We start from the raw sequence: 25,190 nt of genomic DNA, 5'->3' as shown, positions 1-25,190 counted from the left end.
AAGTCACAAGACCCGCCCATATCCGGAGATGGGAAAACAGACCTCCCTCTGGATGGGAAGACTGGCAGAGCCTCCTTGCAGATGGCGTGGGTGTGGGGAGGAAGAGATTGCCATTCTGCAAACCTTCATCAGTAGTGATCCAGGGCTTTACTGCCCCCAGAGACAGTGTTCAGATGAATGGGTGGGGTCAGGGTGAGGATGGGTGACCGGGAGGCTGTCCTGGTGTCTTCCACTTTCTCCAGCAGCCTCCACCTTTCCCTGGCAACTTCAGGAGGGGGACTCTTTCCAAGTCCTGTCGAGGACGGCCCTGATTACAGAGAAGAGTGGAGACCCCTTTGCTCCGTGGGGCAGTTTCTGGCCCCCCGGGGCATTGGGCAACGAGTGCTGAGGGTGTGGACTGGATGTGAACAGCTGGGGAAGGAGGCAGTGCCCTGGGTTCTCGGGTTGGCTTGGAGTCTTTCAGGCAGGAACTGATGCCCTCCCAGGCCTGCTCCCCCTGGAGGATTCTGTTTGACACTGGACTTGATTCCAGGCAGACCAAGCCAGATGCCTGTGGAGCTGCTCACCCCACCATCTGGGCACCGGCCCCTCCCTCCATGTGCCCACCTCCACCTGCCTCCCAGCCAGCTGCCCCAGGAGGAGTGTCCATCCCCTGACTGTTGACAGAGGCCTGACGGTGCCCCTGATCTATAGGGGCAATGGTGGGCTGCCATGCTTCTACCAACTTTCCCAAGGCTTGTGCAGCCCTGGGGCCCTGGGGACAACGGGGCAGACTCCCTGAGTGGGCAGAACTTTCTATGTCCTCTCAAACCCTCTACCTGAGTCTTCCCTGCTTCTCTGGAGTTGCCTGGAACCTAAAATAAGGATGTCACAGACATCTTCATTTAAGAAAACAATAGGCACCTACCATTTGACAGGACTCAAACCTACCCATTTCAGTAAGTAAACCTCTATCTCGAGGAAGTAACCATTGATTTTCCCTGTATGCGGGAAAACACGTGTCCCTCTGGCGGTCTGGGCGCCAGACTCTGCAGAGGGAAGCAGCTTAAATGGGAAGCAAAGCCCAGGGAGCTCACCTTGGGGCTGCGTTTCCAGGTAAGACTGAGACGTGACATCATTCACATCAAAGACTGGAGGTGTGGGGGTGGGATGGCAACGCCAGGGACTCAGGAGACCCTAGGCTGCCCCCTGACCTCGCCGTTGTCACCTGGTTGGCTCCTGACTCAGACATGTCTCTTTATGCCGGGGATCAGGTTACCTCTAGACCCTCAACAGAAGTGGCGCGCTGCCGGCTCAGGAGATGCCCTTCCCTCTGCTCCCCTAGGCTGGACCTCCCGTCTCTGCAGGAGGGGTTGGGGGCAGAGTGTGATCGGTAACTGGGTGCGCGGCCCAGGGAGCCGAGAGAATCAGAGGATTCTTGGTTGATCTGAAGAAAGGGAAAGCGCCGGGGGTGTCTGTAGGCAGAAAAAGACAAAAAGAAAAGCTTCTTCCAGGGAAGCATCAGACGCCATCAGTCATTTACACTGTGGTGTGAAAAACACATAAACTTGTCAGTATTACCTCCCAGCGCCTTCTCTGATGGCATAATTAAAGATTTTATCTTCCCAGAAGGAATCTAACTAGTAAGGTTCGATTCTACAGCTATTCTACAACTGTGTCCTGAGAGCCTTTCCTGCCAGGTGATTCTCTGGGTCTGGTGAGGCAGCAGGGCCCCAGGCAGTGTAGCAAGTGGAGAAGACCCTGAGTGCCTGGTCTGTGTTCTGGCTCTGATGCTTCCCGGCTGAGTGACCCGGGGCAAGTTCCTGTCTCTGTGAGTCAGTCTCCTCCTCTGAGATGCCTGTCTCGTGGGGTTGTAGGAAGGAGAAAATGAGTGACATTCAGAGAACAGGTCCAAGGTAAGGGCTCAGTACGTGTTAGGGTAGAGAACGATGAGGTGGACACAGACCCTGTTGTCACGTGGCTCACCAAGCAGGCAGAGAAAAACAAGACAAACCTGAACGTATCTGGAGGCAGAGCGTGGAAGTGGGGTGTTGTGTTGGAGGGTGGCCAGGAGGCTGCTTAGTACTCAGTAGGCAGGTAAGGGCTCTTTGAGAAGGGGTCTTCTACATGAAAATGGAAAGACAAGAGCCTGGCTTTCAACGACCAGGGGCAGAATCTGGGCAGAGGAAACAGCCAGTGCAAAGGCCCTGAGGTAGAAGTAATCTTGCTGAGGTGTGTGGAGAAACACAGAGGAGGTCTGAATATTGGGACACAGAAGGTGCCTGATCTGGACACAGTTGGAGGTGGCAGGGCTTGATCACATACGGCTCTGTAAGCAGAATAATGCCCTCCGCTCAAAGATATCTATGTTCTTATCCCAGAAACCTGAGACTCTTACCCTGATTTTAGCCCAGTGAGTCCTGTGTTGGGGTTCTGACCTCTGTCTTTTGGGAAGCTTCGATTGCAGGAGGGCCCGGGAGGATGCAGGGAGAGCAGGTGGCACGCAGGTGCAGGTGCAGGACAGGGTAGTTTCTGTCGCACCGTTGCCTGCTCACGGAGAAACGCTTGGGATTTTTCGCTAGCGAAGGTAGGAAGATCTGAAAGTGTACCACGTGTGTCATTCAGCCTTCACAACCATCCAGGTGAGTTACTTTAAGAGTGAGGACTCCAAGGCTCCACCTCTCATGCATGGCCATGCCTACCGCACTCACCTCATCAGTCCCCTTCATTCCGCCCACGCTGCCCGCCAGGACCGGGCCCCCCAGCGCCCTCCGCCTCCTTGGCGTCAGCCCCAGGAGACCGGTCAGATCCAGATGTCCACTTGCACAAGTCGCAGAAATCTTGGATCATGTGTGAATGTGCACACGTGTGGGCTGACGTTCCCTGAAGGGTCCATGCGTGTGTTGGGGGGGACAGTGGGGGGACTGAGAGGGTCGGCTAGCAAACTGGGGCCTCTGAGCCCCTCGTCCTGGTTCCCTCGGGCTGAAGAGAGAAGAAGAATGTACTTTCCCAGTGGGTGGACTGGGCACAGTGTGAGTGGTAAGGTAGCCTTGCCATTGACCAACCAGATGCCCTGAGCCTCAGTTTCTCTAGCTGTGAAATGGGGATAACCATGCCTGCCTGGGGGGCTGCAAGGAGGACTAATGAGATAATGATGGCTCCGTTTCTTACGTCAGTACCTGGCACAAAGTGGGGTGCTTAGTGAATATTTGTGGAATAATGAATAAGTGAATGAATTATGGAATCATTCAGTTGCACATGTGAAACTAACAGAATGTTGTATGTCAATTATGCCTCAATAAAAAATGTAATATAAAAAAGAAGAAAACTCAAACAAAAAATGAGTAAGTGAGGAGAAGATGCGATATACTGTTTCTTTTTCCTCTTCTTTTCCTCTTTATTTTCTCAACTTCCTCTCTCCTTCTCTACTTATATTGGGTCAAGTCCCAAAAGGAAGTAAGCAAAACATGCCCCATTTCTGCAGCCAGGAGGTCCTCAAGTTATGGAGAGAGGTGAAGGGAAGGCCAGTACCAGGGGGCTCCACAGGGGACTGTGGCTGGTTTTATATGTGTGTGTGTATGTGTGTATGTGGCACGTATATGTGTATTGTGTGTATGTGGTATGTGTGTGTATATGTGTATTGTGTATGTGTGTGTGTGCACGGAGCTCCCCACTGGGCTGGGCGTTAGGGGAGATATTTGCTGGATGTAAAGTGATAGTGTTAAAGGCACAACCAAGTCTGCAGGTGAATGTGGCCACGGGAAGCTTGGCCGGGCAGCAAGCAGGTGAAAGAATATGGTGGATTTGGGGAGTAAGATGAGGAAGACTGCCCTGGGCTCACACTTACATCTTCCTTCGCTCCTCATTCATCTGTTTTGTCGGTTCGCTGAAATGAGCATCTCGTGTGCACTCAGGTCCTGTCCTCAGTGATGAGGATTCCAAGTTGTCTGTAACTTGTTCCCCGCCCCCAGGCATGCAAAGGGGCCAGGAGAGAGGTGACCAGAGCTGCCTGTCAAGGGGGTGCTAGAAAAGGAGAGGAGTCGGGAGACGGACAGAGGAGGGCTCCTGGGGGGTCTCCATGGACCCCTCTCTGAAGTTTCACATCAGGGTCTGGAGGAGGCCTGCTGGGATTTCAATACTGGATGCGTCACCGTGGCCAAGTGGCGACTTGGCTTCCTTGCCTGTAAAGTGGGTGTAATAATGGTGCCCATATCCCGGGGCTGTTGTGGGCATCTAACGAGTCTGCTTGTGTGCAGTGTGGCGGCAGTGCTGCCTCTTGGCTTCCACTGTTGTCATTGCTCCCGTGGCCATTTCAAAAAGTAGACAAGAATTGAGTTGGGGCGAAAATATAGAATTTTGGGCAGCCGGCATCGTAAGAAACCAAAATGCCCTGAGTACACAAAGGGAGACTCTGCTGGAGGGTTGTGATAGCTAATTTTATTTGTCCACTTGGCTAGATCAGATATTTAGTGAAACACCAGTCTCGATGTTGCTGTGAAGGTTTTTTTCTTTTTTTTGGCCACACGGTGCGGCATGCAGGATCTTAGTTCCCTGACCAGGGATTGAACCTGCAGCTCCTGCAGTAGAAGCATGGAGTCTTAACCACTGGATTGTCAGGGAAGTCTCTGTGAAGGTATTTTTTTAGACTTGATTAGCATTAAATGGTAGACTTTGAGTAAAGCAGGTTGCTATCCATAATGTGGGTGGGCTTCATCCCAAAGACTGAGGTCCCCAGAGAAGGAGGGCTTTGTGCCTCCAGACGGCCTTTGGAGCTACAATACCAACTCTTCCCTGGGTCTCCAGCCCACACTTTGCATGAGCCAATTCCTTAAAATAAATCTCTCTCCTTCTCTCTCCCTCTCTACAGGGTGTGTACAGATACAATTGGTTCTTCTTGGTTCTGTTTCTCTGGAGAACCCTAAAACAAGGGCCTTGGGCACCTCCCCAAGTAAAATTCCCTCACTTCCCCCAGAAGTGTCCTTCCTTTACTCTTCTGTGTGGGTGCTGGGTCAAGGTCACTGGAATGAGAGAAGTTGAGGAGTTCTAACCCGCTTCTGATTTGGCCTAAAATTAAAAAAACAAAACAGAACAAAACAAAAAAACTTTCGGAGAAAAAAAAATCCTGTGCAAATTCTACATGACTCAGATGCAGAGAGCCTCGAGCCTTGGCTAGCAGGCACACACTTGGCAAGTGTGCTCCGTCCTTTCATAGATCTAAAGGCATCAAAACATCTGTGTTCCCATTAACAACATGCTGACATGACACATAGCTGTGGCTTAGAAGAAACCAGCGTGAGAGGGCCCTTCCGAGGTCCAAGGGGTCATCCGTGGCTGCCTGGAGGGGTCTGGGGCTCTATTATCCTCGAGGTGGCTCTCAGAAATAGCCACTGTGCCGAGACTGTCGCTGTCAGGATGACCATCGAGCCAGGTCACGTGAGAATGGAGCCTCCAGGACCCCCCATCCTTGTGCCCCCCCATGCCTGGGCCCTTCAGGGCTTTGAGAGCTGGGCTTCACTTGTAAACGGAGCCCAGATGGCAAGGAAGCCTGGATGGGGTGGGAAGGTCCGCCTACCGGGTTCTGGCACGGGCATGGGGTGAGCTGGGGGACACACAGCATCTTTGTCTGTGTCCACCCCTGGGCCAGCAGGTGGGGCGTCGGGAGCTGGTCAGCCTCTCAGGAAAAGGGGCGTTGTCAGCCCCGAGGCGTCTCCATTAGATCCATGTGAGAGGGTGGGTTGGAGAGAAGATGGACAAGACTTTCCCTGGAGGAGCGGTGGGGTGGCTGGAGGGTAGTTCTGTGACCTCCTTGCTCCCAGGAGCCTGACCTCATCCCAGCTCAGGAAGAGCTGGCTGGGGTGACTGCTGTTGCTACTTCTGTCTCTGCTTCTGCTCGTCTCTGCAAACACTGCCCTTGGTGTTGAGTTCAGGGAAGCAACCAGCCCTCTGCGGCAGAGTTTCATACCAGAAGCGGTAAATCTTGATCTTTTTCCTACTCAAGGATGGAAGAGTTTCACTGCATGTCTTTTCTTGATTCCATTACAAATACGTTATTAACTCTAAGAAATGGAAACGAATTTTCATTATTTATTGTCAATGGCGTAGCCAGGTTTGGAGCCAGGTATTGAAAGGATGCAAACTTAGACCATTTGAGGGTCTCTTCTTTGAAAAAATATTAAAAATGAGAGTCCTGGAAGGGATTTCCATGGGGGCACAGTGGTTAAGAATCTGCCTGCGAATGCAGGGGACACAGGTTCGAGCCCTGGTACGGGAGGATCCCAAGTGCCGCGGAGCAACTAAGCCCGTGCACCACAATTACTGAGCCTGCGCTCTAGAGCCTGTGAGCCACAACTACTGAGCCCATGTGCCACAACTACTGAGCCCGTGTGCCACAACTGCTGAAGCCCATGTGCCACAACTACTGAAGCCCACACGCCTATGGGCTTGTGGAGCCCATGCTCCACAACAAGAGAAGCCACTGCAACGAGAAGCCCGCGCACCGCAATGAAGAGTAGCCCCTGCTCGCCGCAACTAGAGAAAGCCCGTGTGCAGCAACAAAGACCCAATGCAGCCAAAAATAAATAAATTAATTAATTTAAAAAAGAGTCCTGGAAGAGACCTTGGCAGGTGGGGGCCCTGGTTTGGCAGCTTCCTCTGAGATACGCCCTCCTTCCCCCTGGTATGGAGCCTTCCTCTTCCCAGCCCTTCCCCCCACCCCCCCCCACCCCCCTGCATGGATTTGACCTTTGCCCAGTCACAGCCTTTGTGAGCCTTCCTGCCCAAGTGGACAGTTGCTTTTTACAGTTGGGGTCTGGGACCCTGAGATGGGAATCCAGCTTTCACTGTGGCAGGGCCAGGCTGAAATTCAGATGGGTGACACCTGAGGGTCCAGGCTGTTTCCTGTCCCCCAGCCTCTGAGACCCTGGCAGCCCCTCAAAGCCCCCTCAGGCCGACCTCATTGACGAGCTATGTTTATAAAGAAGGAAATGATCCGTTCCCATGTGTGGCTTCTCTTGGCCCAGAGCAGATGGTGGGTGTGGGAGGGGAAGTGGGCAGACGAATGGAGGGGGGCAAGGAGACCCCCTTCTTGGACAGAAAAGAACACAGAGGAACAGAAGTGAAATTGAGGCTCAGGGTCCAACTTTTGCTCTGCTCGTTGACATGGAAATGATGCCACAACCCAGAGTGGAGAGTAAAGAGTTAATGTAGGACCTGCGTCCCTTGGTCCAGCACCTGCAAGGTGATGCCTGTGTGTGTGTGTGCATGTGTATCTAATCCAAAAGTTAAAACCTCACAAAAAATGAACAGTGGTTGTCTTTGGTCATGGGACTTGTCCTTTGTTCTGATGTGTTTTTCTGCGTTTTGAATGGTTTTGCAGGAAGCATGCTTTATTTTTATGATCAAGCAAAACGATAAAGCTTTCTCAGTTTGAAAAGGGCAAACACTTGGGTTCTCAGTCCCCCTCCTATGACGTGATTTGTCTCCATGATGCCCCCTAATGTCCCCAAGGTGCAAGACCCCTTGAGCATTTGACTTGGTGCGAAGCTTTCTGGCCTGTCATCCGTCTCTGCAGATAAACTCAGTTATGCCTCTGAGGCATAAGCTGAGGTCCACTGCAGGTGATGGGTTCTGAGCGTGGCTCCTGCGGACTCCATTTCCAGCACTTTGGGATCAAGGGGCTGCCCTGTTAGTAGCAGCTGCTGCACAGACCCATCAAACCTCATGTCGAGAGGCAGTCATTCTTTTCACTGCCCTGGCACCCTGGCTCTGCCCCGCCATGCTGGCTTGCCAGGAAGACAAGGATCTTCCTTTTTTTTTTTCCTTGCAAACTTTATGTCTCCCCCCACTGAGTTTTATTGAGATATAATTGTATAATATAATATAAATGTGTAATAGCCTTGTATTAGTCCAAGGTATACAACATAGTGATTTGCTCTATGTATATATTGTGAAATGATCACCACAGTAAGTCTAGTTAACATCCATCAACTCACACAGTTGCAATTTTTTTCTCGTGATAAGAACTTTTAAAATCTACTCTCTTAGGCTTCCCTGGTGGCGCAGTGGTTGAGAGTCTGCCTGCTGATGCAGGGGACACCGGTTCGTGCCCCGGTCCGGGAAGATCCCACATGCCGCGGAGCGGCTGGGCCCGTGAGCCATGGCCGCTGAGCCTGCGCGTCCGGAGCCTGTGCGCCGCAACAGGAGAGGCCGCAGCAGTGAGAGGCCCGCGTACCACAAAAAAAAAAAAAAAAAAAAAAAAAAATCTACTCTCTTAGCAACTCTTACATATGCAATATATTGTTGTTAACTATAGTCACCATGCTGTACATTACATGCCCAGACTTATTTAACCTAAAACCAAAAGTTTTTTTTTTTATAAATTTATTAATTTAATTTATTTATTTTTGGCTGTGTTGGGTCTTCATTGCTGTGCATGGGCTTTCTCTAGTTGTGGCGAGTGGGAGCTACTCTTCATTGTGGTGCGTGGGCTTCTCATTGTGGTGGCTTCTCTTTGTTGTGGAGCATGGACTCTAGGAGCATGGGCTTCAGTAGTTGTGGCACGCAGGCTCAGTAGTTGTGGCTCACGGGCCTAGTTGCTCCATGGCATGTGGGATCCTCCCAGACCAGGGCTCGAACCCGTGTCTCCTGCATTAGCAGGCAGATTCTCAACCACTGCACCACCAGGGAAGCCCCTGCCCATTTTTAAATCAGATTTTTGTTTGTTTGTTTGTTTCTTATTTTTTGTTATCGAGTTGTATGAGTTCTTTGTATATTTTTAGATATTAACCCCTTATCAGATATTTTGCAGATGACTTGCAAATATTTTCTCCCATTCTGTAGGTTGCCTTTTCATTTTGCTGATGGTTTCCTTCGCTATATAGAAGCTTTTCAGTTTGATTTAGTTTCACTTGTTTATTTTCTCTTTTGTTGCCTTTGCTCTTGGTGTCAAATCCAAAAAATCATTGCCAAGACTGAAGTCAGAGATCTTACTGCCTATGTTTTCTTCTAGGAGTTTTATGGTTTCAGGTCTTATGTTCAAGTCTTCCATCTAATTTGAGTGGATTTTTGTATGATGTGAAGAGAGAGGTCTAGTTTCATTCTTTTGCCTGTTACTGTCCACTTTTTCCCAGCACCATTTATTGAAGAGACTGTCCTTTTGCCACTGTATATTCTTGGCTCCTTGGTCATAAATTAATTGACCATATATGCATGGGTTTATTTCTGGGCTCACAAGGATTTTCTAACACTTTGTTCGGTTAGAATCACTCCAGTGAGGTCAGAGGCAAGGATGGAGATCTCCTGACTTTCCCTCAGCAAGTCCGCCCACCCCCCTCCCCCCTCCTTCCCCGCCTGCATGTGGCCTTAGTGTGCTTGGTCTGGAAGGTTTTTCCACTGTGATTGGAGAGATGAGCACATCTCACCTGTAACGAGCACCTTGAGGAAAAGCCACTGGTGCCTGCCATCCACGGTGCAGGGCTAAGCGGGGCTCGGGGGCAGTGCCACCACACGCAGAAGACAGTTTGCCCAGACCCAGGAGCTCTGGGGTTCGACTCACTTGACTGCCCAGAGGCCCCATTCACTCCACTCCCGCTGCCCTTCTTTCTGTGCTGACTGGAGCCCCATGTCCCCAACCCCAGTTTCCCGGCAGAGGCCTCGGCATTGATCTCTTGTCCCCTACTTCAAAACTCAGCCCTTCCCTGTCCCCTGGAACAGCCCTCTCCCAGCTATCACACCCTGGGGGCAACTGCCGGCCTGGTTCAGTGTGTGAGATTGTCTCCTCCACCCCTCCCCGCTTCCTGTCCCCACTGCCCTTGCTCCCCGACCGGAGGTCTGGACGGGAGTTAGAAACCCACTCCTGTGGGATATTTTGCTTGGGTCACAGAGTTATCAGTCCCTAGTGCAGATTAATCAATAAGACCATTCACCACACAGGGGCGGTTGTGAAATGTGCTAGGGCATAAGGCAGCCACTGGGGCAAGGACTGCTTGGGGGGGGCACTGGGGCGGTAGTCAGCAGGCCCCCAGCCTGGCTCTACCGCTCATGAGCCACATGCTTTGGGACAAGTCACCCGACTCTCAGCCTCTGTATCTTGACTGTGAAATAGAGACAGTCCCAGGCCTTCTTCACGCAGGGTTGCTGCGAGCCAGTAGTCCTCTTAGAAGTAGGAAGTAGCTTTCTAAACTATGAGGAACTGCAGAAATGTGAATCACACATGAGCCACGAAGCCATCTCTGAAAGCGGCTCTTTTTTTTTTTTTTTTTTTTTAACGGAAGGGAGGGACTTCCCTGGCGGTCCAGTGGTTAAGACTTCACCTTCCAATGCAGGGGGTGCGGGTTCAATTCCTGGTCAGGGAGGTAAGATCCCGCATGCCTCAGGGCCAGAAAACCGAAACATAAAACAGAAGCAATATTGTAACAAATTCAATAAAGACTTGAAAAATAGTCTACATCAAAAAAAAAAAAAAAGGAATCTTTAAAAAAGAATTAAATAAATAAAGGGAAGGGAGATGGGTGTGGGAAATCAGGACTGGGTGGATGGCTGTGCTGGGCAGGTAGGGGACTGCAGGAGGTCACTACCCAGGTGCCCAGAACCTGTGTGGGAAGGGCCACAACAAGGGAAGGAGAAGGAAAACAAACAGAACTTCCCAGAAATGGCGTTCGGGGCCAGGCGCAGTCAGGCCCTGCTTAGGGTGGAGGCCAAGGAGCCCCCATGGATTAACGAGCTCCAGGGGCAACTGGGGATTCAGCTTTGTCAAAAGCATCCATTGAACCAGGCCAGTGAGTCATCTGTTTGGTGAAATCTCCAAGGTGCAGCGGCCTGGCAGCCTCCCTGGGAGAGAGGCTGCAGCTCTGTTTCCACCGCGGTGGCAGCGCTCCATTGGCGAAGCTGGAAGCCATCCAGGCTGCAGAGGCCACATGCCTGCCTGCCGCCTGCTGACTTTTAGACATTTTTTTCTAATTATAAAACTAATAATCGTTGTAGAAAAACATAAGTATAAAAAATAAAATGAAAAGTGATCCCCAAGCCTATCCCTAGAGAAAGCCATCTTTCTGCTCTCCTTTGTTCCGTGCAGGTCGTATGAGTCAGGTTGGAACAGGCTATGCTGAGGTAACACACGACGCCCGTGTGAGCCACGGCCATGGTCCTATAACTGCCCACTGTATTCATCTCTCCTTTCCTCCTGTTCACTCCCTGGCTCTTAAAGGCAATTAGGATCAGAAACCTTCAGATTTTTATCACTACGCACGATGCTGGGTATTGCTTTAAGTTAGTCTTTATCAGAATAAACACAAGCCTCCTTTTTCTATTTTTTAAGGTTTTTAAAAATTGTCAGAACTCGGTGTTGACTTCTAGTGAATGCTTCTTTAACTCTATTGGGTTTTTTCTTATTTGCCCTGTTAGATTTTTGAAAGTATAAGAACCACTGGGGGGCTTCCCTGGTGGCGCAATGGTTAAGAATCCGCCTGCCGGTTCAGGGGACACGGGTTCGAGCCCTGGTCCGGGAAGATCCCACATGCCAGGGAGCAACTAAGCCCCTGCGCTACAACTACTGAGCTTGCGCTCTAGAGCCCGCGAGCCACAACTACTGAGCCTGTGTGCCACAACTATTGAAGCCCACGCGCCTAGAGCCCGTGCTCCACAACAAGAGAAGCCACCGCAATGAGAAGCCTGCGCACCGCAACGAAGAGTAGCCCCCGCTTGCCACAACTAGAGAAAAGCCCGTGCAGCAACGAAGACCCAACGCAGCCATAAATAAAATAATAAATAAATAAATGTACATATAAAAGAACCATTGGGGATCCCTGTTTTGCCTGTTTTATACGTTTTATCATCCATCTGCTGTTAAAAATACCCAAGGGAGAAAAAAAAATTCAAGGGAGAAAGAAAGCAAAGGTTCCCTGAGGCCCAGATTTCAGAGCATTAACTTAGAGTGAAGAATTGGGGGGCGGGGCGCTGGGGGTTCTTTGGGGTACGACCGCTGATACAAGGCACATTTGCGTTCAGGTAACTGTTCCACCACCCAATCACTTAGACTCATCGCTTCTGCCCTGCGCTCTGAAAACGGGACTTCTGTTTTCGCTGAGGGGTGAACTGGGCCTCCGTTAACGTGCACTTGAGGCCGCCTTTTGGTGACCTAACCCGACAGATGTCGGGACGCCTGCCGGGGCCACTTTTACCTTGTGCTCAGTGACCCTTCGGGGTATTTGGGCCCAAGGGTCGGGTGATTTCTGGAAGCCCACGGGAGGAGGATGGGACTGAACCAGCCCCCATACTGCTGGTGGTGGTGATTTTTTTCTCTCCCCAGAACTGTCTCAACAAACAGCAGCTCCTCTCGGCCATCCGCCAGCTGCAGCAGCTGCTCAAGGGCCAGGAGACACGCTTCGCCGAGGGCGTCCGTCACATGAAGAGCCGGCTGGTGGCGCTGCAGAGCTCTGTGAGCAGAGCGGGCCCGGACACGCCCCCAGGTGGGTCCCCACGTCACCACCCCGGGCCCCGGGGGCCTCTCCCCGCCCTGATCTCCCTTGCCTGGCCAGGGTTCACAGTGGATTGAGTCTCGGGCCTTCCCCTGCCTCCCCTTCTGTCTGGGGCTGGACGGTAGGAGTGTGTGAAGACGGCATCTGTCAGCCGTCTCCCCTCATCATCTGAGTGGTACCCATTTCCTCTTAGACCTTTTCATTCCAGGCTCAGCAACCCTCACGTCTGCACAGCGTCCCCAGAGAATTGTCGACAGGTACCACTTTCAGAGCATCAGCTGCTCTCCCTTCCCTGTCCTTATGCAGGTGGACCCTAGGTAGTTCCTTTCTTTTTTTTTTTTAATTTAATAGACTATTTTTTTGAGTTGTCAGTTCATGGCAACACTGAATGCAAAGCACAGAGAGGTCCCACGTACACCCTCCCGAACACACACGGCCTTCCCACCATCAACACCCTGCACTCGTGTGACCCACGGGTACAGCCTGTGAACCAACATTGGCTTCCGTTTTCCAGGCATGAAAACAAGTCCTCGCTCCTCCATGAGTCCCCCGTTAGTGCGGTGGGGTGGGATGGAGGGGCTGCTGAGGGCAAGTCCCGTTTGTCTGGTGAGGTTACTGGGGGCCCCCCAGACCCCTTCCCCTGGGGGGTAGGACACTGACAGACACTGGGCCTTTTCCTGGTTGTCCCAGTGACAAGCTTCCATGCTGTCAAGGCCCGAGGGTGGGGGGCTGGATTTCCTCTGGCCTCTCCTCAGGATGATTGATGGGGGTCAGGGGGAAGGTTGTATGTTTGTTCTGAGTCGTGAACCTATGGAATATCTGACATCATTTACTCACTTAAGACACATTTCTCAAGGGCCTTCTTTGTGGTGTGAGGTGAAGTTTCCTGAGTTGGATTTCCTACCTTTTCAGAGACTGTGGTAGCAGATCCAGAGTCACCACAGCCCTGAGTTGACTCCTGTTTTCCTTGGCTCCAGGGGTGCAGAACTAGACCTGCCGGCCAAACCCCTCACACTTTCCAAGGCGCCGAGAGTCCCCAGCCTTTGGTGGGGCTCATCACAGCCGGACTCCGAGAGGCAGGCAGGGCAACCTTCCCTCCTCCTGCAGATGGGGAAACTGAGGCCAAGAGAAGTGAGTTAGCAGTAGTGGGTCCCAGCTCTGGTGATTTTGTTTTCTGCTAGAGGTTCACCCACACAGACCCTTTCGGTTTTCATGGGATCAGAGCTCCTGCCGTTTCTGGGAGTTTCCAAGAAGAACCTGCAGGAGATAATTTCTACAACTGCTCTGTCCATGTTAGGGGTCCCTGTCCACGAGTATATACAGAAAGGTAGCTATGGTTAAATTGCTAATCCTCTTGTCACCAGGTTCAAGGTCTTTCTCCTCTGAACCATACAAGATTTTTCAAAGTGGCCAATTCTCTTTTTAAAGAGTTGCTGTCATGCGTTCTGTCTCTTTTGTGTTGGACATGGGGCTGGCAGCTGTCAGGACTGCCTGCAGGGGAGGGGGTGCCACACAGGTGACGGGGGAAGGCAGAAGCTTGCTCCAAATCAAACTGCACATAGTGGGAAAATCATCTTTTCCTTTTTTTTAGAAGGGCATTTGCAGGCAGTCAGGAAGAATAATTTCTAGTCCTGGAAAATTCTTGGCCTTCCTCTTTCTGGCTTGTGTTCTAAGTATCTCCCTCCTGTCTTCCTAGAAACATCACAATCCATCAGCTTTAGGGCTTATCTCGGCCCCTCCTTCCCATCATGTTCCCAAATCACCAGTCATTTAACCATAGCTACCTTCACTGCCAAGCTCATTCTTACATGTTATCCTCCTTCGGGAAGGTGTAGGCAGCTTCCCTGTGGCCCTGCAGACTCACCAAGACACCATCATGATGAAATGAACCAGCCAAGGGGCACGTCTTTCCACCCGACAGAAACCTTTGGCTCCCATTTGGGAAGTCCTTGCTATTCTTTTTTTTTAAGACTTTTTGATGTGGACCATTTTTAAAGTCTTTATTGAATTTGTTACGATACTGCTTCTGTTTTATGTTTTGGTTTTTTTGGCCACGAGGCACGTGGGATCTTAGCTCCCCGACCAGGAATCAAACCCACACGCCCTGCATTGGAAGGCGAAGTCTTAACCACTGGACTGCCAGGGAAGTCCCTGCAAATCGATTTTTAATTAATATGTAACCATTCATTAAGTCTACTGACGTTTATGGAGCTGTGTGGAGATACTGACTCCATCCAGTCTGGTACCATTCACCTGTGAGTTGCTCCAGCAGGTAGGTTTTCTTTTTTGAGGGTTTTAACGATTTCTCTTCCCCAAAGAGACCCTACTCCTTTCCCCCAAAGCATTTTGAATCCTTTTCAGCACAAGGCAGTAGTAGATTTTTCAGGGAGAAATATAAAGTCGCGTATTTACAGGGACTGAGAGAGCGAGCTGGGAGCGCCCAAGCATTGGGTTGTGGGCTCATCCTGGCCTCCTGCTCACAAGGTCATTACCATGGGTGCCCACTTGGAGGTTCATAAAGGAAGGTGACACAGCATGGTCAGGTGTTCCCCAGTAACCGAAGGGCACTGAGAGTCCTCGGGGGATGGGCCAGCTCCTGCCCTTCTCCCGGGACACAGGTGGGATTTGGGGCAGAGCCACAGGTGGCTGCCCAGTGTCCCCAGAGTGACGTGTGGGCAGATGCTCCCCTCGAGGGAGATGCTGAGCGATTCTCCATCACGCACTACAACCTACACAGCTGAAGCAATAGCTTCATTTTCATCTGTCTAAAACCCTGAAAATATTTTTACAAATGACATTTGGAACCTACTTTAAAACGTGTTAGAAGTGGCTCTGAATTTCCAGCTCAGCTAAATCCAAACCCAACCTGTCACAACTCGGGACACTCCTTTTAGACAAGCGTGGACCAAGCATGGCACTCTGCTGCAGGTGGAGGAAGAACGGGGAGCGTCTCCCCTCTCTCTCCAGCCCACGGTGGTCCTTCAGGAAATCCAGTTGCTTCTGCCTTCACAGCACAGCCAGGGTTGAAGCCATCGCTCCTGGCTCCCTGCTCCCACCCTGGGCTGAGCCACCTTCATCCTGCCCCTGGCTTTACCTCCCTCTCTGTCCTCTCTCGCACTGGACGTTGCACTCAACCTGCAGCCAGAGTGATGCTGTTCGCGTACAGGTCGGTCACTTCCCGCCTCTCCTCAGACCCTCCAGCGGCCCCACCTCATGCCAGGAGCCAGTTACGTGGCCTTTTCTTTCCTTTTCTGTGCCATGTGACACTGCTCTATGTCGCTCCCTGACGCTTCTCTGGCTTCATCCCCAGCTACTGTCCAGCTCGTCCTCTCCACGGCAGCCACGGTGGTCTCCTGGACATTCCTCAGACCTGCCAGGCACACACCCACCTCAGGGCCTTTGCACCGGCTTGATCCCTCTGTCCTCCGCAGATATCTGCGTGGTCATGTCTTCACCTCATTCAACTTTTTGTCCCAGGGAGACCTCCCCGGCCACCATACCCAAATTGAGCCGTCCTCTGGCATCCCCAGCACTATTCCCCACTTCATTTTCTACATGACACTTGTCACCTCTCGTCACTCCTTGCTATTTGCTTGTAGATCTTGCTTATCACGTGTCTCCCCTGCTAGAAGGGCGCTTCCCGAGAGCTGGGTTTCATCTGTTTCGTTCACTAAGTGTCAGACTCCTAATATGGTGCCTGGCAGATGGTAGGAACCCAATAGACAATTTTTCACTCATTCATTTGGTCAAGAATTATTTACTGGGCACTCATTATGTGCCAGACACTGGGCTGGTGCCGGGATACAGCAGGGACAGGAGGCTGGGCAAGGTCCCCGCCCTCTGGAGCTGCGTTCTGAGGGAGAAACTGACAACAACTGTGGAAACAAACGCGTCAATGAGATAACGCCCACAGTTACACGTGCTAGAAGAAAGCAAAGTGAGCTCACAGGGGAGGTTTTAGCAGAACGTGGTGGTTAGAGAACACTCTGGGAGGTGGAGGGCATTCAGGTCAAGACTTGGAGAGTGGGAAGCAGCCAGAGGTGGGCAGCTCTGGGGAAAGAACATTCCAGGCAGAGAGAAGGGCTAAAGCCAAGGCCTGGAGGTGGGGCTGAGCCCAGCCTGTTCAGGAGAACCAAGGAAACCCCGGGTACAGCTGGGGCTCTGAGAGAGCAGAGCGAGAGGGTGGGCCCTGTTGGGGGGGGTGTCCCAGCTCCCACCCTCCCAGGCTGCCAGGCCCTGCCCACGACCCTGGGAGTCTCTGAGCTGCGGTCTCCTCATCTTTCACCAAGCGGGCATGCGTTACCTGTGCCCAAGAGTGCTTGGAGGGTTCAGTGACACGTGGTATGTAAAATGTGCAGCCCAGGGAATTCCCTGGCAGTTCACTGGTTAGGACTCTGTGCTTCCACTGCTGAGGGCCCGGGTTCGATCCCCGCTTGGGGAACTAAGATCCCGCAAGCTGCGCGGTGCAGCCAGAAAATAAGAAAAAATGAAATGTGCAGCTCAGTGCGCAGCCCGGAGCGGGCACTCAACCTCAGGGCACTGAGGGTGAGAAGCCTTGTAATCCAGGGATGTCTAAACGGCCGTGGGCCTTCTTTTCTTCCTTACAGTGTCCTGCCCTGCTCTGAGCACCCCTCCAGATGGCACAAAGTTTGGGAGCAAGTACTTCGTGGATCACGAAGTCCATTTTACCTGCAACGCTGGCTTCCGGCTGGTTGGGCCCAGCAGCGTGGTGTGTCTTCCCAACGGCACCTGGACGGGAGAGCAGCCCCGCTGTAGAGGTACGGTCCTTCCTTCCCGGGGGCCTGCCAGATGGGAAGGGTCATTCCGGGGGACGCTTTGCTGCCTGATTCCTCACCCGCAGAAGAGCAGCCAGCTTGTCTGATGACCACAGCCTGGCCTGGGCCGGCATCTATCTACATAAGGCCTCGCCAGACCCTCCCAACGATTGAGTCTTCTTATTTTGCGTATGGGGAAATGGAGGCACAGAGAGGTGAAGGAACTTGCCCAAGGCCACACAGCTGGGGCTGAACTGATTCATACCATACACTCTGACCCCAGAGTTGGGGGTTAGGGGAGGGGCAAGAAGAGGTACTGCAGGGAAATGTGCCTCCTTGGGGCTGCAGCTTACTGGCGAGCCTCTTGGTGATCTGTAGGGTGGAGGAACTTTCTCAGGTGTCCTTTGTGACTGCTTTGGGACTTGGTGTAGACAGGCTCCAGGAGAGACCATTGGGATGAGAGGGGGGCATGAAAAGGCTTCTTTTCTCTGTGCTAAGCTTGAAAACAGTACTTTCTTGGCACGCATAATTTGTTGGTTTCTTAAAAGTATGTGGTCAAAATATCACGGATATCCTGTTCGTTTTCAGAACAGGATTCACGGGACATCTGCTGGGGCAGAATGTCCATGATTTTAGCCCAAGCATTGAAGGGGAAAATGCAAATATTACATAAATAAGTCCGTTGTCAAGAGTAGCATGGAGAGGACTTCAAATGCATAAATAACTTGAAAATATAAAGGAACATCAGAAAACAGACTCCCCTCGTGGTGCAGTGGTTAAGACTCCACGCTCCCAAGGCACGGGGCCCGAGTTCGTTCCCCGGTCAGGGAACTAGATCCTACATGCATGCTGTACCTAAGAGTTCACATGCCGCGACGAAGGAGCCCGCCTGCCGCAACTAAGACCTGGGCCAGCCAAATAAATAAATAAAAAAAATATTTTTTTAAATGTTAAAAAAAAAAAAAGAGGCCATCTCTGAAGACGGGTGTAGGTTGACATGAGAGGCACAGGGCAACAGCACCACATTCGTGGACCTAGACTTCTGTTTCCCCCTCCTGGGAAGAACAGTGATTCAGAGGTTGATGACAGGTACCAGCTCTCAGACTTATCTGGGAGCCAGCCAGGAAATGAAGCCACATGACCTGCAAACACACGGGGGGAAATGCCAGTATCTGGATTTACCCTTGACCCTGAAAGATCTCCATCCAGGAAAAGCACCTTATGTCTGCTAAACTATGGTAGCAGAGGTGGGACCACAACAGCATTTCATTGTCATTGCTTTGGGTGTCTGTATTTTTAACTTACAGACTGAGTTACTGACCCCAGTTGGTTTCTTCCTCCGAGCATCCAGGTGCCTCTGATGGCCCCACCAACTTCCATGAGGTGCGGGCACATCTCACCTGTTGGTACTCCTGTCATGGACACCCAGATGGTCATCTCCCCACCACCACCACAAACGGTGCTGACGAGGTCTTCTGATCCCCTCTCTTTGTCTCCGGGCCCTGTATATGGGGCTGGAGTTGGGGGGCAGTTGGTTGCACGCTCACTTCCTTTGAACCGAGTGCTGCCATGCTGCTCTACACAAGGGCGGCACCAGCCCATGCTCCCCCGGCAGTGCTGTAGGCAAGCACATTTTACCCAAGTGCAAGTTTTCTTTCTTGCTCAGGTCTTATCCATATTCAGCCCACAGTGGTGATACGCATTTACAGTGAGCATCCTGTGGTTTAAATGAAAAGATGGGTTTGAAGGAGGAGACAGCTGAAAAATGCATATGTAGGCAGATAAGGAAGGAACACCAGAGGCTCAGGAACAAAGGAATACGTTGTTGCTTGACCAAGTTGGGACCCAAAGCAGCCCAGTGTCATCTTACCAGCCTGACTAGGAGGCCTTCCCAGAGGATCCTGGGCGTGTCTGCCAGCTGCCCTGTTGACCTTGCACGTGTTGATTATGTATTAGCACCTCACCTCCCTGCAGCAGGACCCCCTTAATGGAAAACAGAGCCCTACGGCATTGTGGCCTGTGTGCTGTGGTTCCCAAACTTTCAGATGCTCCAGAGTCACCCAGAAAGCTTGTAAAACACAGGCTCTGAGGCCTCAACAGGTCTACCGAGTTGGGTGAGATCTTCATGGATGAGACTTGGGAAATCTGCATTTTTCTTACGATTCTGACGTGAACCGGCTTTTGAGACACACCACTTTATTGGTTTTTGCCACTGCCAGAAACAAAAAAGGATATTGAACGTTTTGAAGCACTGATGTATTGGGGCCCTAACCAATCAGAAGGGCTGCCAGGTGTAAGCCAACAGTAGGGCATGACCAGGTGAGATACCTTCACCAGCGCTGACATTTTGGGAAGGTCGAGCCAGCCCTGACAAACATTAGGGCACACAGTCTCACTGAGCAGTCCCTCTCCTGAGATGTGGAGGTCACCTTCCCTGGAGGACCACTGCCAAGCGTGACCAGCAAGTCTACTGGTCTTTCCCATTGCCCAACATGGTGCTCCTCATTCACATGGAACTGCCCAGCTCATTCCAGATTCGCCATGTGTTCTTGGTCTCCCCTCTCCCCCAGCCTCCTCTCTGCCCACTGGTCCTTCTTCCCTGACCTCCGTGCCGGAGGACGGCTTGCTGTAGCCCACCCTGGACTTCTACGAGGGCCACGTCTACTATCTAAAACCCTGAGAAGCACGGGCTCAGGGAACAAGGCGGTGGCCAGTCCACACCGAGATCTTAGAGGGATGTTTTTCATCTTACAGTTTAAGTGTAAACTGGGCATGGAGTTCACCCTCGCGTGGTGATGAAACAAAAACACTCATATGTCACGACCAAGGTGCCCAACCAGCTGTTGGACATGACCCCTCTCCAAGTGAGTGGACGGTGCCTGACTGACAGTTCTGTTCTGGGCAGGAATTTATTCGATTAATGGAGGCTGTCTCTAGCAGGAACCTCAAAGGGGGGGGCACCCGAGCCTGTCAAGAAGGAGAAGTAGGGGCTTCCCTGGTGGCGCAGTGGCTGAGAGTCCGCCTGCCGATGCAGGGGACACGGGTTCGTGCCCCGGTCCGGGAAGATCCCACATGCCGCGGAGCGGCTGGGCCCGTGAGCCACGGCCGCTGAGCCTGCGCGTCCGGAGCCTGTGCTCCGCAGCGGGAGAGGCCACAGCAGTGAGAGGCCTGCGTACCACAAAAAAAAAAAAAAAACGCAGTGGGCAGAGGTAGGCTCCAAAACTCCAGGATGGAAAACAGCCATTTAGCTTCCTGGATTAGTTCCCTTTTTCCCTTCTTACTCAGAAGAGCAAGTTTTTGAGATTTGAAGCTTCCTGAATTGAGGAAATCATAGCCACAGACCTTGTCCCTTTGACAACATGGGTAACCAAAAAACAACACGAGAGAAATAAATACCCTTGTCCCTTACCGCCATGCTGGGAAAAAAGAATTGTCTTCATTCGTCATCCCCACCCTCCCTTTTTTTAAACCTTCATTCATCCATTCATTCAACCAGTTTTCACTGGGTACCAGCTATGCACAAAGCATCGTGCTAGGGATTCAATGCTGAATCTAACAGACACTGCCCAACCTCGCAGGGCTCACACTCCAAGGTGTAGGCAAGACAGGTCACCAAACACGAAGGTCAACAAATCGACATTTGTGGTCGGTGCTTCGAAAGGATCTAACAAGGAACTGGGAATAAATCCCATGGGGTGAGGGACAGTTGAGGGTCGCTCTAAGGCGGTGACAAAAACTGAAAGGATGAGCGGGACCCAGCCATGTGATGTTGGTGACTAACGGGCGGCATGAGGAGGATGCCGTTCCGGGAAGAGGGAGTGACACATGCAAAGGCCCTGACAAAGGGAAGAATTTGGCATGTTTGAAGAAACAAAAATATAGAACCTTGTTGCTGGAGCAGCGTGTGAGCTGAGAGTGAGTGAGTCCAGGTGGAGAGACTCGTAAGCCAGCTCTTGTAGCCATAGGGGCCGTGCTGTCGGTGGGGTGTTAGATCTGAGCACAATAAGCAGGTTTAAGAAGAGGAGTGTGCCGATTGGACGGGCACGCTGCTGTTGTGTAGACATGCACTGGAGGTGACTAGAAGAGATGGACGCTGGGAAACCACTTAGGTGGCTGTTGGCAGGTGCAGGGGAGAGATACAGCAGGGGAGCCTGAACGTAAACTTGGAGACAGAACTGATGGAACTTATCCCACGTGGGATGTGAGCAGGAAAGGAAGGTCAGGCTCCCAGGCTCCCAGACAGGGTGCATGAGACAATGAAGACCCAGTGACACATGTAGGTTTGTTTTTGGTTGTTGTGTTTATTTCACTATAGTTGATTTATAATACTGTGTTCGTTTCAGATGTACGGCTTCAGATTCTTTTCCGTTACAGGTTATTGCAAGGTACTGAATATAGTTCCCTGTGTCACACAGTAAATCCTTCTTGTTTATCTATTTTATATATACTAATGTGTATCTGCTAAGCCCAAAGTCCTCATTTATCCCTTTCCTTCCCGTATCACCTTTCGTAATCATAATTTTGTTTTCTATGTCTGTGAGTCTGTTTCTGTTTTGTGAGTTGATGTGTATTATCTTTTCAGATTCCACATATAAGTGATATCATGTGATATTGGTCTTTGTCTGACTTACTTCACTTTGTATGATCATCTCTAGGTCCATCCATGTGGCTGCAACTGGCATTATTTCATTCTTCTTTCTCTTGGTGGCAATGTAAATCAGTAGGTTTGTTTTAAACAACCTGTGTGTGGGTCGTTGACCCGAATTCCATTTTGGTCATGTTAACATGTCTGTGCAACATCCCAGTAGAGATCCGTACATTCAACCCACAGAGACCATCGGGCCCAGTACCGTGCCCTGGTCACCAGTCTCAGTGAGGCTCCAAGCACTTTCTGCCCACTGCATCTCGGTGTTGGCATCGCCAAGGAAAACACAAAGCAGTCGGGCCCTGGCTGGAGCAACGCTGTCCTCACACAGAGCAGACAGAGCAAGATGAGCTCCAGCCGTGGGTGTCCGTCGCCCAGGGCGGGTGGGTCTCTCTCAGCAGTAGTTGCACGGGGCAGCTCACCTGCGTGCAGTGGAAGGACCCTCCTCCCCGCCCCTCCACTTCCCCAAGGAAGCTGAAACACTGGAGCTGAGGGCGTGCCTGAGGGCCATCAACATACAACTTCAGCAGAACAAAAGAGCACTTGTGGAGCAGGAAGCACGGAAAGCTATGGCCACACGAGGTGGTAAACCCAGCACAGGCCGTGGGGATGCTTTATCTCATGTTGAGGGAGTGTGCCAGGCCCAGTAGGGGGCCAAAGACTTCCTTTCCCAATAGAGTTAGGTGGTGGACAGTTGGACGTAAAGTCTGGTGTCAAGGGCGAAGGAGGGTCAGAGAGACGCAGTTGGGAAATGTTAGCATAATGATGGTGTTTAAATCCATGGACAGTGATAAGAGCACCCAGAGAAGAGGGTAGAGAGAGAAAAGAAGTAGCTCAGGGGACTTCCCTGGTGGTACAGTGGTTAAGAATCCACCTGCCAATGCAGGGGACATGGGTTCGAGCCCTGGTCCGGGAAGATCCCACGTGCCACGGAGCAACTAAGCCCGTGCGCCACAACTACGGAGCCTGTGCTCTAGAGCCCACAAGCCACAACTACTGAGCCCATGTGCCACAACTACTGAAGCCCACGTGCCTAGAGCCCATGCTCCACAACAAGAGAAGCCACCGCAATGAGAAGCCTGCGCACCGCAACAAAGAGTAGACCCCGCTCGCCACAACTAGAGAAAGCCCGTGTGCAGCAATGAAGACCCAACGCAGCCAAAAATAAATAAGTAAATAAACTCATATCAGATCCTGCCTCTCCAAAAAAACAAAGAAGAAGTAGCTCAGGACCCAGACAAAGGAGGGCAAAGGAGACAGGAAGAGCCTGTAGGGGCAAACCACAGGGAGACTGCGGAAAAGCAGGGTCGTGCACTGGATTTGGTGTCTGGAAGGTTATATTGGAGTTAGAATAGAGCACAGCTTCAGTTCCCTTGCCTTCATATCATGAGGCCCTTCCTCAGAGACCTTTAAACAGCAATTGAAAGACCTTTGATATAGTAGCCACTTGATAATTAGTTACTGTGAAACTGACTGGCTGGCTGATTTACCGAAAGCTTGAGTGAGTGAATGAATGAATGGGGGATTATATTTAGAAACTATGAATTTCCTTCCAGACTTTTATCTAAGCAGATATATGCAAAGTTTACATATTCAACATCTTCTGTGGGTAGATATTAACACAAGTTAATCTCCATTAACTCTTCTTTCTAAACATAACTTTTTTTTTTTTCTAAACATAACTTTTAATGATTATGAAGCATTTCCTCATAAGGGCTATTCTATACTTAACTCTTCCTCTGTTGCTTCTATAATCATAACCAATGCTGAGACAAGCAAGCTTTTTTTCTTTTCCATTATGGTTTATTACAGGATATTGAATATAGTTCCCTGTGCTCTACAGTAGGACCATGTTGTTTATCCCTTCTATATGTAATAGTTTGCATCTGCTAATTCCAACCTCTCATTCCATCCCCGCCACCGCCCAGCCACAGTGTGGTATTTGCCTTTCTCTGTCTGACTTACTTCCCTTAGTGTGATAATCTCTGGGTCCATCCATGTAGCTGCAAATGGCATTATTTCATTCTTTTTCATGGTTGAGTAATATTCCATTGTGTGCATATATATGTACCACATCTTCTTTATCCATTCATCAAGACAAGCAATCTTAAAGCATTTTTCATTATGAAAAAATTCAAACATTCAGAAGTAGAAAGAATAGTTTAATGGTTCTCAGCTACTCATAGCCCAGTAATTATCAACACAGCAAATCCCTTAATATCTTGAAATATCTAGTCAGGGTAAACGTTTCTCCAATTGTCTCTCATATTTTTAACACTTTGTTTGAACCAGGGTCCAAATAAGTTCCATACATTGCAGTTGGTTGATGCGTCTCCTGCACCTTTTTTAATCCATAGTCGTCTTGAAGAAGACCACTGCTCTTCCCTGTCTCCCATTCCTTTGCAGTTTACTTGTTGAAGAAAATGGGTTGTTTCCCACAGCCTTGATCTTGCACACTGCATCCCTGTAGGGTCATTTAACATGACCTGCATTTCTTTTGTCTGTGTGTCCAGTTTTACTGAGATATAATGACATAGAGCACTGTGTAAGTTTAAGGTGTACAGCATAACTACTTGACTTCCATATATTGTGAAATGATTACCACAAGAAGTTTAGTTAACATTCATCATCTCGTACAGATACAAAAGAAAATGTGTTTTTTTTTCCCTTGTGATGAGAACTCTTAGGGTTTACTCCCTTTCAAATATACTACACAGCAGAGTTAACCACAGTCATCACGTTGTACATTATATGCCTGGTACTTATGACTGGAAGTTTGTAAGTTTTTGGTCTCTGTATTTCTTATAAACTGGTAGCTAACTCCAGAGGCTTGATCAGATTCTGGTGAGATTTTTGTACTGTTTGGGCAGAGCGGCGGTACATACTTGTGCTGGGAAGTCCCTGCTGTCCGTCATCTCTCTTCCATCACTGCCCTCATGCTGACCTCTCTCCAGTAGTTCCTTGAAGAGGGACTCAGAGGGGGCAATTCCCCGAGTTCTTACACTTTCAAAAAGTGTACAGCTTTACCAGCCAACGACTGTTGGATTGGACATAAAATACCTGTCTCACATTTTCTTGAGTATCTTAAATGTGTTCTTCCACGTCTCCTGTTTTAACTGATACTGTTGTTGCTATCATAAGTCTTTGTGCCTGGATGCCCAAAGGATTTTTAAATTTTTCTTGAAAATCCAATAATTGTATTGGGATTCGGGTCAGTTCTCGCCTTTCTGGGTCAATTTTCTCAGGTGTGGGGTTTATCTTTGCATTAAGAAGTTTCAGTGGCTGGAGCAATCTGGCCCCGAGGATCTCTGGAAACTT

The 25,190-nt window shown here is 50.5% G+C and overlaps 1 protein-coding gene across 2 annotated transcripts in view; it reads left to right on the top strand.

The window, feature by feature from the left end:
- The window catches only part of FBLN7 (fibulin 7), a gene marked incomplete at both ends in the record, with an annotated part of 43,852 nt that overhangs the window by 8,416 nt on the left and 10,246 nt on the right, over window positions 1-25,190 (top strand). For both annotated transcript variants that reach the window (XM_082852135.1, XM_082852134.1), the window contains 2 exons: window positions 12,284-12,443; window positions 17,060-17,230. In XM_082852135.1, coding sequence (XP_082708261.1) covers window positions 12,284-12,443; window positions 17,060-17,230 — 331 coding nt within the window. The remainder of the gene's footprint in view (window positions 1-12,283; window positions 12,444-17,059; window positions 17,231-25,190) is intronic.

This window comes from Leucopleurus acutus, assembly GCF_964270905.1.
Source record: "Leucopleurus acutus genome assembly, chromosome: 12".
In the NCBI taxonomy this organism is placed as follows: domain Eukaryota; kingdom Metazoa; phylum Chordata; class Mammalia; order Artiodactyla; family Delphinidae; genus Leucopleurus; species Leucopleurus acutus.
Note: the sequence above shows the minus strand (reverse complement) of the source record. Positions and strands in the feature narration are given on the sequence as shown.